The 13,149-nt window shown below is 52.2% G+C and overlaps 1 protein-coding gene across 1 annotated transcript in view; it reads right to left on the reverse strand.

Moving 5' to 3' along the window:
* Nucleotides 1–5,012: 5,012 nt before the first annotated feature.
* Nucleotides 5,013–13,149, reverse strand: part of PRDM11 (PR/SET domain 11) — a 48,562-nt gene continuing 40,425 nt past the window's right edge. The window contains exons 5-7 of the mRNA XM_007455801.1: nt 12,862–13,049; nt 8,220–8,846; nt 5,013–7,177 (exon numbers count right to left, since the gene is read on the reverse strand). Coding sequence (XP_007455863.1) covers nt 5,013–7,177; nt 8,220–8,846; nt 12,862–13,049 — 2,980 coding nt within the window. The remainder of the gene's footprint in view (nt 7,178–8,219; nt 8,847–12,861; nt 13,050–13,149) is intronic.

Genomic DNA, 13,149 nt, shown 5'->3' on the forward strand with positions numbered 1-13,149 from the left:
CCGCAAAGGCTCTGCCTCCTCCCTCTTCTCAAGCGACAGGCTTTCCCGCTGCTCTCCCAGCTCTCTATAGACTCTATTTTTATATCTATTTAAACATAGAAATGTATAAATATATAGGATATTATTCATAGATATATAGACGGGATTTAATCTCTTACTCTGTGTGTATACGTACTGCATATGTCCATATATACAATATATATGCTGTAGCATTTGTATCATACACTGCACATACCCCTGCTTCCATGCACTCTCCTAGGGAGACTGGATTGCATAGGTATTTCCAGGGCGATACCACTTGAAGGGATGGGGGGATGGGGAGAGCCAGACCCAAGAGGAGAGCCGTACCATTTTCCTCCCAAAAGGGCACTTTTCCTCCCTCTGGCTAACACACAAAGATCACCTCAAAGTCTTCTTAAAATATCACAGCTCCATCCACTCAACTAAAGCACCATGTCCACAGATAGTAGAGAGGCCTTCCTCCAAGCAGAAGGGCCCTGTGTATCTCTGGACATAATCCTCCCTCCTCGAGGTTGGAGGAGGAAGCCAGCCTAGAACCCATGACCCAGCACCACGTTCCCCAGGAGGCCGGCATCTGCAATGGGACTGTCCCAAGCTCACCTGCCCTCTGAACATGCCTTTCTTGTCTAAGGAAAAGGCACTCCCCACTGTGGCTGTCCCAGGCTGGCCTGGCTGGGCCTGCTGCTTGAAGGGGCGAGGGGATCCAGAGCCTTCTACCCAAACTGGGTGTAGGGACCAAGAAAGAACACAAATTCTACTTGGAAATCCACCCAGACCGGAAACCACAACCAGCTCTAGATACAGAATTCCTGTTCCTACAGGGGGTGGGAGAACAAACAAAGCGGGGAGGAATCTAGAAGTTCTCTTTCAACCCCCAAGCCACCTCCTGGACCCCATGAGGCTCCAGGTGAACAGCTAAAACGATGCCCGCCCCACAGCCCAAGCTGGGCCACGTCTGGTCCATTTCAGTCTCTCCACGATCATTTTCAGCACTCTACATGCTTTTGCCTGTTTTCTCCTTCTTGATAACACTTCTAAACAACTGGAAAATATTTAAACATCATCTTAAACAATTACAAGGTCCTTTCTCCAAATCAAAGCGTCAACATAAGCAAGTTAAGGAGAGGGGCCTCAGCAAGACAACTCAGCGTGGAAACAGGTAGCAGGGGCGGCTCCAGCTGCCCTAGATTCAGGGCCCAGCACCGAACGCGACCCTAGATTCAGGGCCCAGCACCGAACGCGACCATCCAGGGATCCAGGACGTCGAGCCTGGTCTCATCCTCCAGTGAGGATGAGGAAATGAGGGTCTGCCCAGCACCACTGGATGCTGCCCGCAGCCATCGAAGAAAAAAAAAGCTGGTGTCGTGGATGCCTGGATTCTCACATTCAACCAGGCAGGCGAAACTTGGAAATTGGGACATGGCAAGAGTTACAGACAGGGCTGGGCTGTCCTCGGGTCTCACAGATAGGTACAAAATGGCAATAGGTCAGGCTTCTTTCCTCCATTGAGGAAAAGCAGACCATTTTAATCACAAGGGCTTCTGGCTCCCGAGCTCTGCGATGTCTCTACTTGGCACAATTGGCCACGAACCTGATCTCACTTCCCGCCCCCTCCATGAACCGAAGAAAGTCACTAATCAGCCAACCCAATGAGGACAAGTTTCAATTCTAGAGACACAGACCTTTCATTCTAAGCCAATGGTTGTCACTCCTAAGCCAGGGGCTGAGTTTAAGGGCTCTGTCTCGTCCGAAGGGACGAGGATGCAAGGACCGCCTAGCCACGGCTTTTTGTACTTATCGAAGGGAGGTTAGACTGCCCAAGCATGCGGCTCCCTGGGCCAAACCCTGAGGGTCCCCACAGTCCAAGAGTCCTTCTCAAGGACGCAGAAGAGTGGAAACGCCAGGGATGGAGATCACGGGTAATTGCATGCAGCATTCACAGGATAGAAACACTGGAGCCTCCAAGGGGTAAAGACTCTGTGTCAATTGCAGTGGTGTGTCACCCAAATTGCTCCCTGTCCCAAGGCAAAGTGGCCTTCAGAGTGTCATGGGCATCTGGAGTTTTAGAGATGCCTTCCCAAACTTCAGGACCCGCCAGAGAGCTCATCCTCTCTGAGGTCTGGAGTCTAGCTGGGCAGGTGATGGCTAGCAGCCTCGTGCTTCTGGCCCAGAGGCAGGTGGCCAGCTCCTGCCCCTCTAAAAAGACAAGGTAGACACTGGCATTGGCCTAAAGGATTTTTTCCCCTCTGTTTAAAAATTTGAGCTAATTTTGGCCACGGCCTCCTGAGAGGAAACAGTCGCAGCCCTGATGCGGTACTCAGGCAGCCATCAGTGATTCTCTCCTCCTGGTTTCCAAATGAGTGGTCTAGGGGAGGACTCCCCATCTCCTGACATAGTGGGTGGGGAGGTGCAGATGGGGGCAGGAGGAGGCGTAAGGCAACTGTTGGCTAGAAGAAAGGATCCCGACTACTGTTTCTGACCTCTACGGAGGCCCACCTTGCCAGCCATCTCTGCCCTCAACGCATCTCACTCTGTGCGATGTTCAAAGGAAGCTCCCACAGACACGGTGGTTTGGGTGTGTGGTGGAGAGGAGGTTGGGGAGGGAAAGGTGGACCCTTGTGCTTTGCCCTTGACCACAGTTACTGGCCCTGATGGGAGGAGGCAGATGGGGAGAGAAGACATCGGCCTAAAGTGGAGAAGCTAATGAAGCTGGGAACTTCAAAGCACGAGGAAGGGCTCTGGGTCTTTCCTTGCAAGTTCCTGCTAACTCTCTCCTTGTTCAGAGGAGGGTGGGAAAGTATGTGCGTGACTGGGGAGGCGGGTGAGGGGTGAATGTCACCAGGCAGGGGTGCATTGATTTGTTGAAGGCAGCATATGAGGCCTGGCAGTGGGACAGTCGGAGAAAACCAGTTGGTTTTTTGTTTTTTTAACATGCTACATCACTGTTGAAAACGAACAAAAAAGTTTCAAAAATAATATATAATATATATAATATATTTATATAATGAAAAGCTATCGACTAGCAGCAATGACTCTAAAGTTATCTTAGCACCAAGACCATGGGGTGGGGGGGAAGGGATCTGGAGGGGGTGAAGGTCTGGCAGGACAAGGAAGGAGGGGGTGACATGTTCAGTGTTGATGACAGTTCCACTCCGGTTCTCAACGGTGGCATGAGCCCTCGGAGACAAGATAAACCAAGAAGGAAGGAAGCCACCACAGTTTTCTAATGTCTGAGCCGAGCAGGTGGGGGACGCTGGAGCCATGCCTGTGGCCAGATCACACCGTCCTTTGCCCACCCTCTGCCAACTGAGAGGGATGGCTCCTGACAGACCACAGACAATGCAGCTCTTCCTCTCTCCCCCCAATATAACCTGCACCCACGATGTAGGATCTCTGCATATCAGATATGCATACATCAGATGTGGAAACATGGACAGAAGTTTTTAACAGCTCACGCACATTTTTTTAAAAAACTCCCTTGCGAGGTATACTGGTAATTAAATGAACAAAAGAGCATTGATCAAGACTCCTCTAGATTAAACCACTACTTGCCTCAGGGAGTAGGCGAGTGGCTATTTCTAAAGCTTATATCTCGGTGTGTGTGTGTGTGTGTGTGTGTGTGTGTGTGTGTGTGTGCGCGCGTGTGTGTGTGTGTGCGTGTGTGTGTAGGCTGATGCCTTGAGAGTCCTGTCTTACCTCTTGTGTATTCCTTTCTTTTAGGACGTCTCTACCCTGTTCAAAAAAGGAAGCGTTCGCCGTCACAGATGCATTACCCACTTTCCCACTACCTTCCTGCCAGGCTGCAGGGCTTGTCATCAGCCTTACTGCAAAAGGACCCAATCCCTAGAGACTCTCATCGGAGTTATGCATAACCCAGGGCACAACTTGCATTGACATCTCCTGCCACTGAACTCTAGCAGGCATTTCTTGATTATTAAAGGGACAATAAAATACCCCCAAACACATTATATGATTATAAAGACAGAGTATAAATAATTCATGTAAATTGAATACATACTTTTCATTTTACTTGTTTTTAGCCAAAAATTGCCGCCCTACTGGGGTATAGACTTCTTGGCTCTTCATTTCCCCCATATACCCTGGATCTGAATGGAATTATATTATGTTATCCCACACCAGGTAAAACAGGAATGCAAGGAGCTCATGCCCCACCCCCACCCCGTCCCCGGGATTTCAAGCTCGGTGTAAGGCGATTTTGCCTTCAGTATAACAGGTAAAATGTTTAGGATCCAGGGGTCTGGAAGGAGGGATTCAACAGACAAGGGACAGGACAGGCGACACGGGTAGGGAGTGGTGGGTGTCACAGTCTGACCGACACTTTTGTTTCGAGACAGTGAAGGAACGCTGGTCAGGAAATGAATGAAAATCTCTCAAGCTGAGGTTGGGTGGGAGAGGGAAAAGTCAAATACCCCGCTCCAAGTACACAGCCCACCCTATCCCAAATGAGAGATCCGATTCAGCTGGACCAGCTGCTCAATGAAGAGGCCAAGAAACCCCCCCTCATAAAACCAAACAAGAAAAAAAAAAAAAAAAAGGCAAGAACATACACCCAAACCCAAACCCCTCAACCCCCAAACGAGAACAGAAACAAAATGAGCTATACCTAAAGGTGACGACAGACCCGTCATTTTAGCTTATGCGGTTGGTTGACTGTGAGGTGGGAGCACGTGTGGCCCCAGCACATGCTTCTGTGAGTGAAAATGAGTTTCCACGTGTGTTGCAGCTGCCAAATTTTGTAGACGAGAGTCAGTTTCTGACATTATTCCTTTCCCAGTAGCTTCTGGTGGACGTGTCACCTTGGTTTTTAACATTTTTTCAGTGTGGGTTTATATATATATATATATATATATATATATATATATATATATATATAAAATATAATATAATATATACTTATATAATATATCAAAGCTTATGAGTATAGATTAAAAAAATATTCAACAGCTTAGTGAACTCTGCGATCCGGCTCCCTAAATATCCGGGTAAAACTCTGACCCGTGGTCCACGGTCTGGACCACTGGCTTCTGTTCCAGCGCAGACATCCTGCTGAGGACCTCGGCCGACAGTGTGTAACTGTTGCCAGACTTCTCCTCGAACCAGCTGTCCAGGGCTCGCTTGGCATCAAAGTTGGCGATCGGAGGGCCATTGACAGCGATGGTCAACAGGTCGCTGAGCTGCTCCAGAGTCAGGCGGGAGCGGTGGTTTTTGCGGACTCGCTGCAGGGCGTTTCGGCCTTTCTCGCAGCAAGCGGTGGAGGTGGGGAGGACTTTGATGACCTGGATGATCTTGTTCAAGAGTGGAAACCTCTGCTTGTATTTGCAAATGTGGCCGATCAGGTCTTTGAAGCCGTTTTTGGTGTAGTAATCAGCCTTGAGTTCCCGCCACTCCATCAGCAGACTCCCCCGGGGGTCCAGCCCTTCCCTGCAGACATCCCGGGAAAAGGTGGGGATGGCCTCCAGGTGATCAAAGATCTGCACCATGTCCTCCTTGCCGTAGCTCATGAACTCCTCGCTGTTCCTGGGCCAGGCGGCCAGATCAAACACCTGGCAGGCCTTCACGAAGATCCGGCTGCGGGAATCGAACCTCTGAGCCAGGATCACTTGGGTCTTCTGGCAGATCTTCTCCCGGATGGACTGGAACTTGGCTTCGGCCACCCTGAGGTTCTTCATGGAGATCCCGTTGAAGCTCTCCCGGAAGTTCTCCTCGAACTCCTGCAGGTACTCCCCCGGAGAGTCGGCCAGCCGGCTGATCTCCTGGATGGCCTCCTCGAGCTTGTCATCCACCTGGGACACCAGGAGGTACTCGCCCTGGAAGACGTAGGCCAGGCGTGACAGCACGGCAATCACGTCCAGGAGGAAGTAGATGAGCTTGATGGATTGGTAGTCCATGAGGAACTGCAGCAGGGCCAGCGCAATGGCCGAGGCATCCGCCCTCTGGGTCTGGCTGCTGACATCCTTGAGGTGGGCCACCACCTCCAGGTAGTCCTTGATGAGGGCATTGAGGACGTTCTGCTCCCCGATGATCCACCTCACAGCCCGGATGTCCCCTAGGAACTCCGTCTCCTCGCAGAGGGTGGACGCTGTGGACCGCAGCTCGCACATGAGGCGTGGCGAGTAACGGTAGAAACTCAGCAGCTGCTTCAGGTTGTTTTCCAGCTCCTCCAGGCAGGGGAGCTCCTTCCCACTGATGGCATCCAGGATCTCCAGGTGGGGCCGGTGCACCATGAAGGGCAGGCACAGCAGCCAGGGCAGTGTCTTGCGGATCGTCATGAACATGCTGGCCCGCAGGCTGGCTGTGACGTTGGCCCCGTCTATGCCCAAGCCAACGGTGGGCTTCTCATCCTGCAGCCGAATGCCCAAGGCGGAAAAGGCCCGGTCAAGCGCCTGGAGATAGCTCTCTGTGCTGGAGAACCCCAGTTCCTGCAGGGACAGGAACTCCGTGGCCGGGGGCCCGTCGCTGCTGGTGTATTGGACATAGACCGCCACTGTGTCAGCCAGCAGGTCGTCGCTCTGTCCATCCAGGATGATGCTGAGGCACGGTGACTGGCGGATGCGCTCCACCAGGTCTTCGCGCAGCGCCCGGGCGATGTGATGGATGAGGATCTGGCAGTCTCCCTCGTTCATGTACTGGTCCACCACCTTGAGCTCGCACTTCCGCAGCAGCTCGGCCAGGGGCCGGAAGTCCAGGTAGGGCCTGCCCTCCAGGGCCAGGTGGTAGGCGGTGTTGAAGAGCAGCGTCATGTTGCGACACATCTCTTCCGTCTTCTCGGGGTGCATGCGGAGCTTGTACAGCTGCAGGCACTTCTTGTGCAGGTTGCTTTGGCTGTGCAGCTTGATGGTGTGAATCTTGAACTGCTTGGAGCCGATGATGAAGGCCGAGGTACGGGAGGACTGCACCGTGTACTGGCGGCAGACGTGGCACCACATCTCGTTGAGGGTCGGGGAGTACCGCAGGAACCAGAATTTCTTCAGCCACTCCTGCTTGAAGCGCCGGATTCGGCGCCCGGTGGCCGACGACATCTTGGAGGGCTCATCGGTGGCCGTCATCATATCGTTGGAGACGGATTCGTCTGCCGAATCGACCTCCTGGTCGTCGTCCTCCATGATGGCAGGGCCGGAGACCATGCTCTCTGAGGCTGGAAGACAAACGGGAAAGAAACAGTTACACCTGTTGGACAAAAACACAGGCATTTCCAAAATGAAGGAAATAGGGCCCAAAAGGTAGGTGTCGCATTCTGTGAAACAGGAGCCGATCCCTATGACAGACCGAATCCCAGCCTGGAATTCATTTATAAGCACTCTTGTCGTCCATGCATGTCTCACCCTCTTTGTGCATTAGCCCCGGGGGCCACCACGCTCCAGACTGCCTGCCCTCACCTTCCACGAGTAGGTGCTCAAGGAACTTAAATGTTCTGTGTCAACCGAACAGCACAACTAGGAGGGCAGAGCTGCTGGAGCAACAGAGCACATCAGAGGTTCCGTAGCGGTACACAGCAAGGACAGGACATGGGACGCATCCCACCACCAAGGCGGTCACAGGAAGGCGCGCTGCCCTCAAGTGAAGGGAGCTCGGGCCCCAAGTGATTTCGGGATCAGAATGCAGTGTAGTTAAGATGCGTGCTTTGAATATCTGAAACACCTCATTCTGAGCTAAGGGGTGCGGTTAAAATAGGAAGTGCTATGTAACTCTCTAACTCAGCTGCGGATGCGTACTGAGAAACCGTCCTTGTGGTTGAGCATCCCTAAAAGATGCAGGCAGCCAACAGAAAGCAGCAAAGGCAACTAAATGCCCTGTATCCCGGTCGGTAAGGCCGGGGGCTCTCCCCCACGGGACAGCCTGCCTGAGACTGGGAGAGAGAAAGATTGGGTTTAGGAGTTGGGCTTTGGGGTAAGACACTGGAGAAGGGCAAGGGGTCAAGAACACAGCACACACCCCTCCTGCGGCAGAACTTCCTTTATTGAAGAGGAGGATACAAGGGCAAGACCCAAAGCCCCCACCGGAGCTGTAAGGCGGCCTGTCGGAGGCACCTGAGGGCGTGCGCTGCGGCCGGTACCCATGTCCGAGCTCCATGCCCCAGGTCTCCCCAAAGGTGGCTCCCCTGGGGAGCGCCAGGCCCCCTCCGCACTGCCCACCGCGTGCTCTTCCCTCTGACAACCGTCTCATCCACACCAACTTACCTGCGGGGTCTGGGAACTCGGGGAGCTCCAGTGCCCGTGCCGGCAAGGCGGGGGGCTCAGGAAGCGCGCCGGACTTAAGCATGTCTAGCTCGGCCTGGAGTTCCCGAACCTTCCTCTTTAGGCGAATACAGTTTGGGCAAAAGGAGGTGGTGGGCGGCTCGTGAGGGTCGGAGGCAAGGGAGGCCTCGGCGGGACTGTCGGCCTTGAACGGCGGAGGCTCCTCCTCTGCGTCCTCCAGTGGGCCTGCCTCCTTGGAGACCCCTTGGGGGACCTTCCAGCCTCCTTCTCCTTGGGTCCGGGTGACATTCTGCAGGCCATGTGACACGGTCACTGCACACTGACTGTAGGCGTCGTTCTGGTACTTGGGGACCTTCCTGATGACCAGCGAGGTGCTCAGCGCCAGCTGGTGGGCTTCTACCTTTGCAGATTCCAGTGAGGCCTCCAACACATCCTTGAAAATGAGGTCGATTTTCTTCTTCTTGGCCTGGGGGTGCACATCCCCCTCGTCAAAGCCACGCTTGTAGGGACTTTTGCCCTGTCTCAACACGGGGAGCTGCAGGGGACCCCTCAGGTCTTCTGGGTTATCCAGAGCCTGCTCAGACTTCTCCCTCTGCAATTTCTTCTCTCCTAGGAAGGAAAACCAGGGTGTGAGGAAGTGGGGAAAAGCCCCAAAGAGGAGAAACCAACAGAAAACGAAGCGCTCCTCTCAGGAAGTCGCTTGACACATCCCTCTGGGTCTGGCCTAATGGAGCAGGTGTGGCAAAAAGGGAGGTGGATTACTCAACGGATCACTGGGTCTAGAGTCAAAGGACCCGGAAAAGTGGGAAGAACTCTTTTTAAAGAGACTGTTTCCATGGAGCTTTACGTGCAAAAGCTGTATGTTTAAAAGTTGAGCAAACGCTATAGGGGCAGGGAGTCGGAAGTTAAGGAACTTGCCATCCTGTCATCCTAGAAGATGACATCCCACGTGATTAGCCGGGTGGGTGGTACCATAGCTCAGCTAAGTGCATGTGGAGTCCCCATCCCTCCAGGCTGGCTCCTCCAGTCCCAGCAATCGGAAGATGGCTGCTTCGACTTGGTAAAAGGTACACACGAAACACTGAGGCCCACTCCTTCCTCCTCCCTGACTCTTGGGAGACAGCCCTGTTAGGGCAAAGTCTGCCTTACAGCAACTGTTCTTTCTAATTCTCCCAGGAACCGGAAGCCTTGGACTATGTGAGGAAGCACGGCCTGAACCTCTGTGGCTCTCATGGATGACCGAGGCAGGAAGAAAAGGCAAGTCGGGCATACCAACAGCGGCTGTGAGCTCCAAGATGGCAGCCCCCCCGGCACGATAAAGCACAACACGCCCACGCGGACCCAACACGCGCTCAAACTACAGTAGCTGTGTGTCCTTACCTGACAATTCTAAGGACATTTCCTTTTCTATTTCTTTCTATCATGTAAATGACGTCAAAGACCTCGGTGAACACCCCAGCAATATATTATGTTAGCCTGATTCTTCAAAATGGCCAACACATTTGCATAAATTGCTATAGATGTATGGATGCTGCCTGGGGGGACAGATGCTAAGAGGGACCCTCAGAAGGTCCTGACAGCCGTCTATGGAGCTAGAACTCTCAAAGGCTTCCTAGATCAGGGGCAGGGCCCTGGGGGATGTGACTCTGACCAACGTCTTGACCTGAATATATGTTGTAATTAGGCTTCTGAGAGCTGCGTTTGCTCGAGGCCTCCCTCCGAGTGAAGGCCAAGGGCTCTCCATGTGCAATCCAGACGTTCCGTGCTGTGACCAAGCCTTGGCATCCCACAGCTGGCACGGGGTGATGTACCCTGGCCCGTGTATGACTCCAGGTTTCCCACAGGTCACAGCACAGAAGGGAGCAGTCTATTCAGGATGATCCTTTTCTGTCCTCACATGAACACCTAAGGAATGACCTTATCTCCTGAAGGCTCCAATGTTCCTGAAACTCAGGCGGCTCCCCGCAGCCTTGTTTCTATAACATCTGAGGGGCAGAAAGGGTGGAGATGAAGAGAACTTTTAAAAAATGCAACACGTTCGCCTTGCAGATCAGACACTTGCCCATCAGAATCTCTGAAAGTCAAAGGCCACCCTTTCACTTTCTCATGGACCAATCAGGCAGCAAATAGCTGAGGATGTCAGGAGGTCCAGGATACGCATCACCGGGGATTCCTCATGCATCCCTACTCAAGGACAAGGTTATTCAAATTTCCTAGGATGAGCAGGTGATTTCTTTGGGCTCAAGGCTCCCGGAAAAATCTATGGGTCAAAATAAATCTTTAAGCATTATGAAATTGATTCTAAAGCCTCCATAAAACATGAGGGAAACACCACAAAGAAAATCAATGACCCAAAGTAGACAAAAAACATAAATTCTTTGAATACATGTATTAGCTGCATCCTATTCTTAAAAGATAACCACAGAGGAATAATTTATACTCTTCAGGAAGCATTTCTGGGCTCCAACTAATGTCTCTACTGAATAAGAGCTAATAAGTCACGCTCTGGACTTCACCAAGGCTCCAGCCTCCAATTACAAAGAAGCCTCCTCCCACGTAAGACCCTGAGTGGTTGAGCGTGGGGAATGCCCCCTACAGAGCAGAACCGGCACACAGATCTAAGACACCACTAACCGTATCAGAGTCTGCCAAAGCTACAGGCTACAGGGACACACGTCTAAAGGCCACTGAGCTCCACGGCTGCTTCCCAAGGGCTTTAGGGCCAAGTCCACCCTCTGCTCTGGCCCTGCCCCGTGGGTGGCTTCCAGCTTCCTTCGTGTTTCCTACGTCTCAGCCTGGCCGGGAATAGACACTCCTTCCTCCTGTATCTTCACACATCTTGGTTCATCTCATTTCAAGTCTGTCTGCCACGCTCCTTTGAACCACTCCTGAAAGCTCATGCCCTTCTCTGAGCGCTCTCCTTGGGTCTCAGGGCTCTCTGAGGATGAAGCAGCTTGAGGTGCTCTGGAGGAGACACGGGGAAAAAAGGACATTACAAATCCAGAAGAATTCAAGAAGATCGTGGCCAAGGGATGGAACCCACGTCCTCAGGTATGACTTCTCTTGGTTTTCTCTTCTTCTGGTGATATGATTCTTTTGGAGATTTCTTGGTGGTCTTCATTCATTTCTTCTTTTATCCATTCAACCAAGATTTATGGAGGATGTACTATGCATCAGACACTTTTTTACATGGCATCTCCAGAGGTCAAGTGGAAACCACGGCAATCATGTCACAGAAACATGCCTTCCCAAGTATAATCGGCATGTATGTGCCTAACACCCAGCTCCAAAGAAAACAAGGGATGAGGGTATCTATTGGGTCTCCTTTCACTGCTCATCCAATCACCAGATACCTTTTACCAAGTCAGGCAGCAGTTGTGCACTCAATGTCCACAATTGGCTTTGCTCTGTTTTGGTTTTGAAGATAGCTTACTTCCAATGGGTCACTCTTACCCCCTTTTCATCTCTTCCCCTCATGCTCTAAATGAAGCTTTACTTCCAATAAGTAGATTGATCGGAAACACGATACGGTGGGGCTTGGGTATAGGCTTGGTTCCCGGGACCGCATGGACTCTGGGTCTTTGGATATGTGGTTTTAGTGTAAGGAAGGTCCTGCTGGAAAAAGGACCTTGGGCTCACCCGTTTGCCCTGGCATGGCTGAGGATGGAGTACAGAGGTAAAGGCCTAGGAGCTGGGGAGTATTTTAAACCACTATCAAATGACTCATTTGAATGGAGCCTGGATGGATACCCACCCACCAGGCCACCACCCACCTCCCTCCAATCTTCCTCTCCTAACAGAGATTGTTCTTTCACAGCATATCATTAGGACTTGCCAGGAATGAGACCAGGAGGAAGCAGGGAAGAAACTAGTTTTGTCTGGGAGGCCTTATAGCACTGTAGGTTAGAGCTTAGACCCTGGACTCAGACAAATGTGGGTTAGGAACCTAGCTCTGCCCCCTGCTTGTCATGGGATTCTGGGTGAGTCACTGTATTTATCTGATGCTCAGTTTCTACATTTGTAAGGTGGGGATAATAATCCACATGCTATCATTAGTATTAAAAGTTTACAACTGAGGGCTTACGATGGTCAAGGCAGACATCGTTCTAAATGTGTTACGTATATTACCCATCTAATTCTCACTGGGCACTTATCGGACAGGTGCTACTAGGATGATTACATGGGACACCATGGAAAACCTGCTTAGCACATATTAAGTACTTAGTAAATGTCACCTATTATTGCTGCTATTACTGAGCCAGTGGCAGTTCACAACATCCTTCCATCAATTTGAGCTGGGGAAACAGAATCAATTTTGATTAAACTTATATGCTTGGCATTGGAGACTTGTCTCTCTCCCTGATCCTCTGAAACGTCTATAATAGGGCTTCTGACCATGTCTGAGGGAGGAGGACACACCGAGTGGCCACGGCCGGTGCCAGAGCGGCTGCTCCTACCTAGCCCACCAGTTCCCCTGAGTCCCTCTGGGTCTCCCCCAGTACACCAGCACTTGCTGGTGTACTGTATTTCCCATCGGTTTTCCTAGGAAGCTCCTAGGGAAGCGTTTCTGGCCTCCCCTGGGGCTGGCAGTGGGCGTGGCCCTCCCTTGGGTGTGGGCACTCACCTCTGGCCAGGTTGCGGTGGATGGTCTCTTGGGACATGCTGTGCAGACGCTTCATGTAGTCTTCGCTGTACCAGACCCGCAGCCGCTCCCCGGGCCGGATGTCCCGGCACGCCCGGAAGTAGATGCACTCGCTGTGCTGGAACGCCAGCAGGTTCTGCTCCCTCTCCTCCCGGGAGATGACCACGTACCTGGGGGCGAGGGGGACAGGTGAGAACGCGCGGGCCACTCTTTGGCGAGTGCCTGCCGGTACCAGGCACGGTGCCGGGCAGGTGCCAGTGGCTAAACGCC

Source organism: Lipotes vexillifer, unplaced genomic scaffold (genome assembly GCF_000442215.2).
Source record: "Lipotes vexillifer unplaced genomic scaffold, Lipotes_vexillifer_v1.1 scaffold977, whole genome shotgun sequence".
In the NCBI taxonomy this organism is placed as follows: Eukaryota; Metazoa; Chordata; class Mammalia; order Artiodactyla; family Lipotidae; genus Lipotes; species Lipotes vexillifer.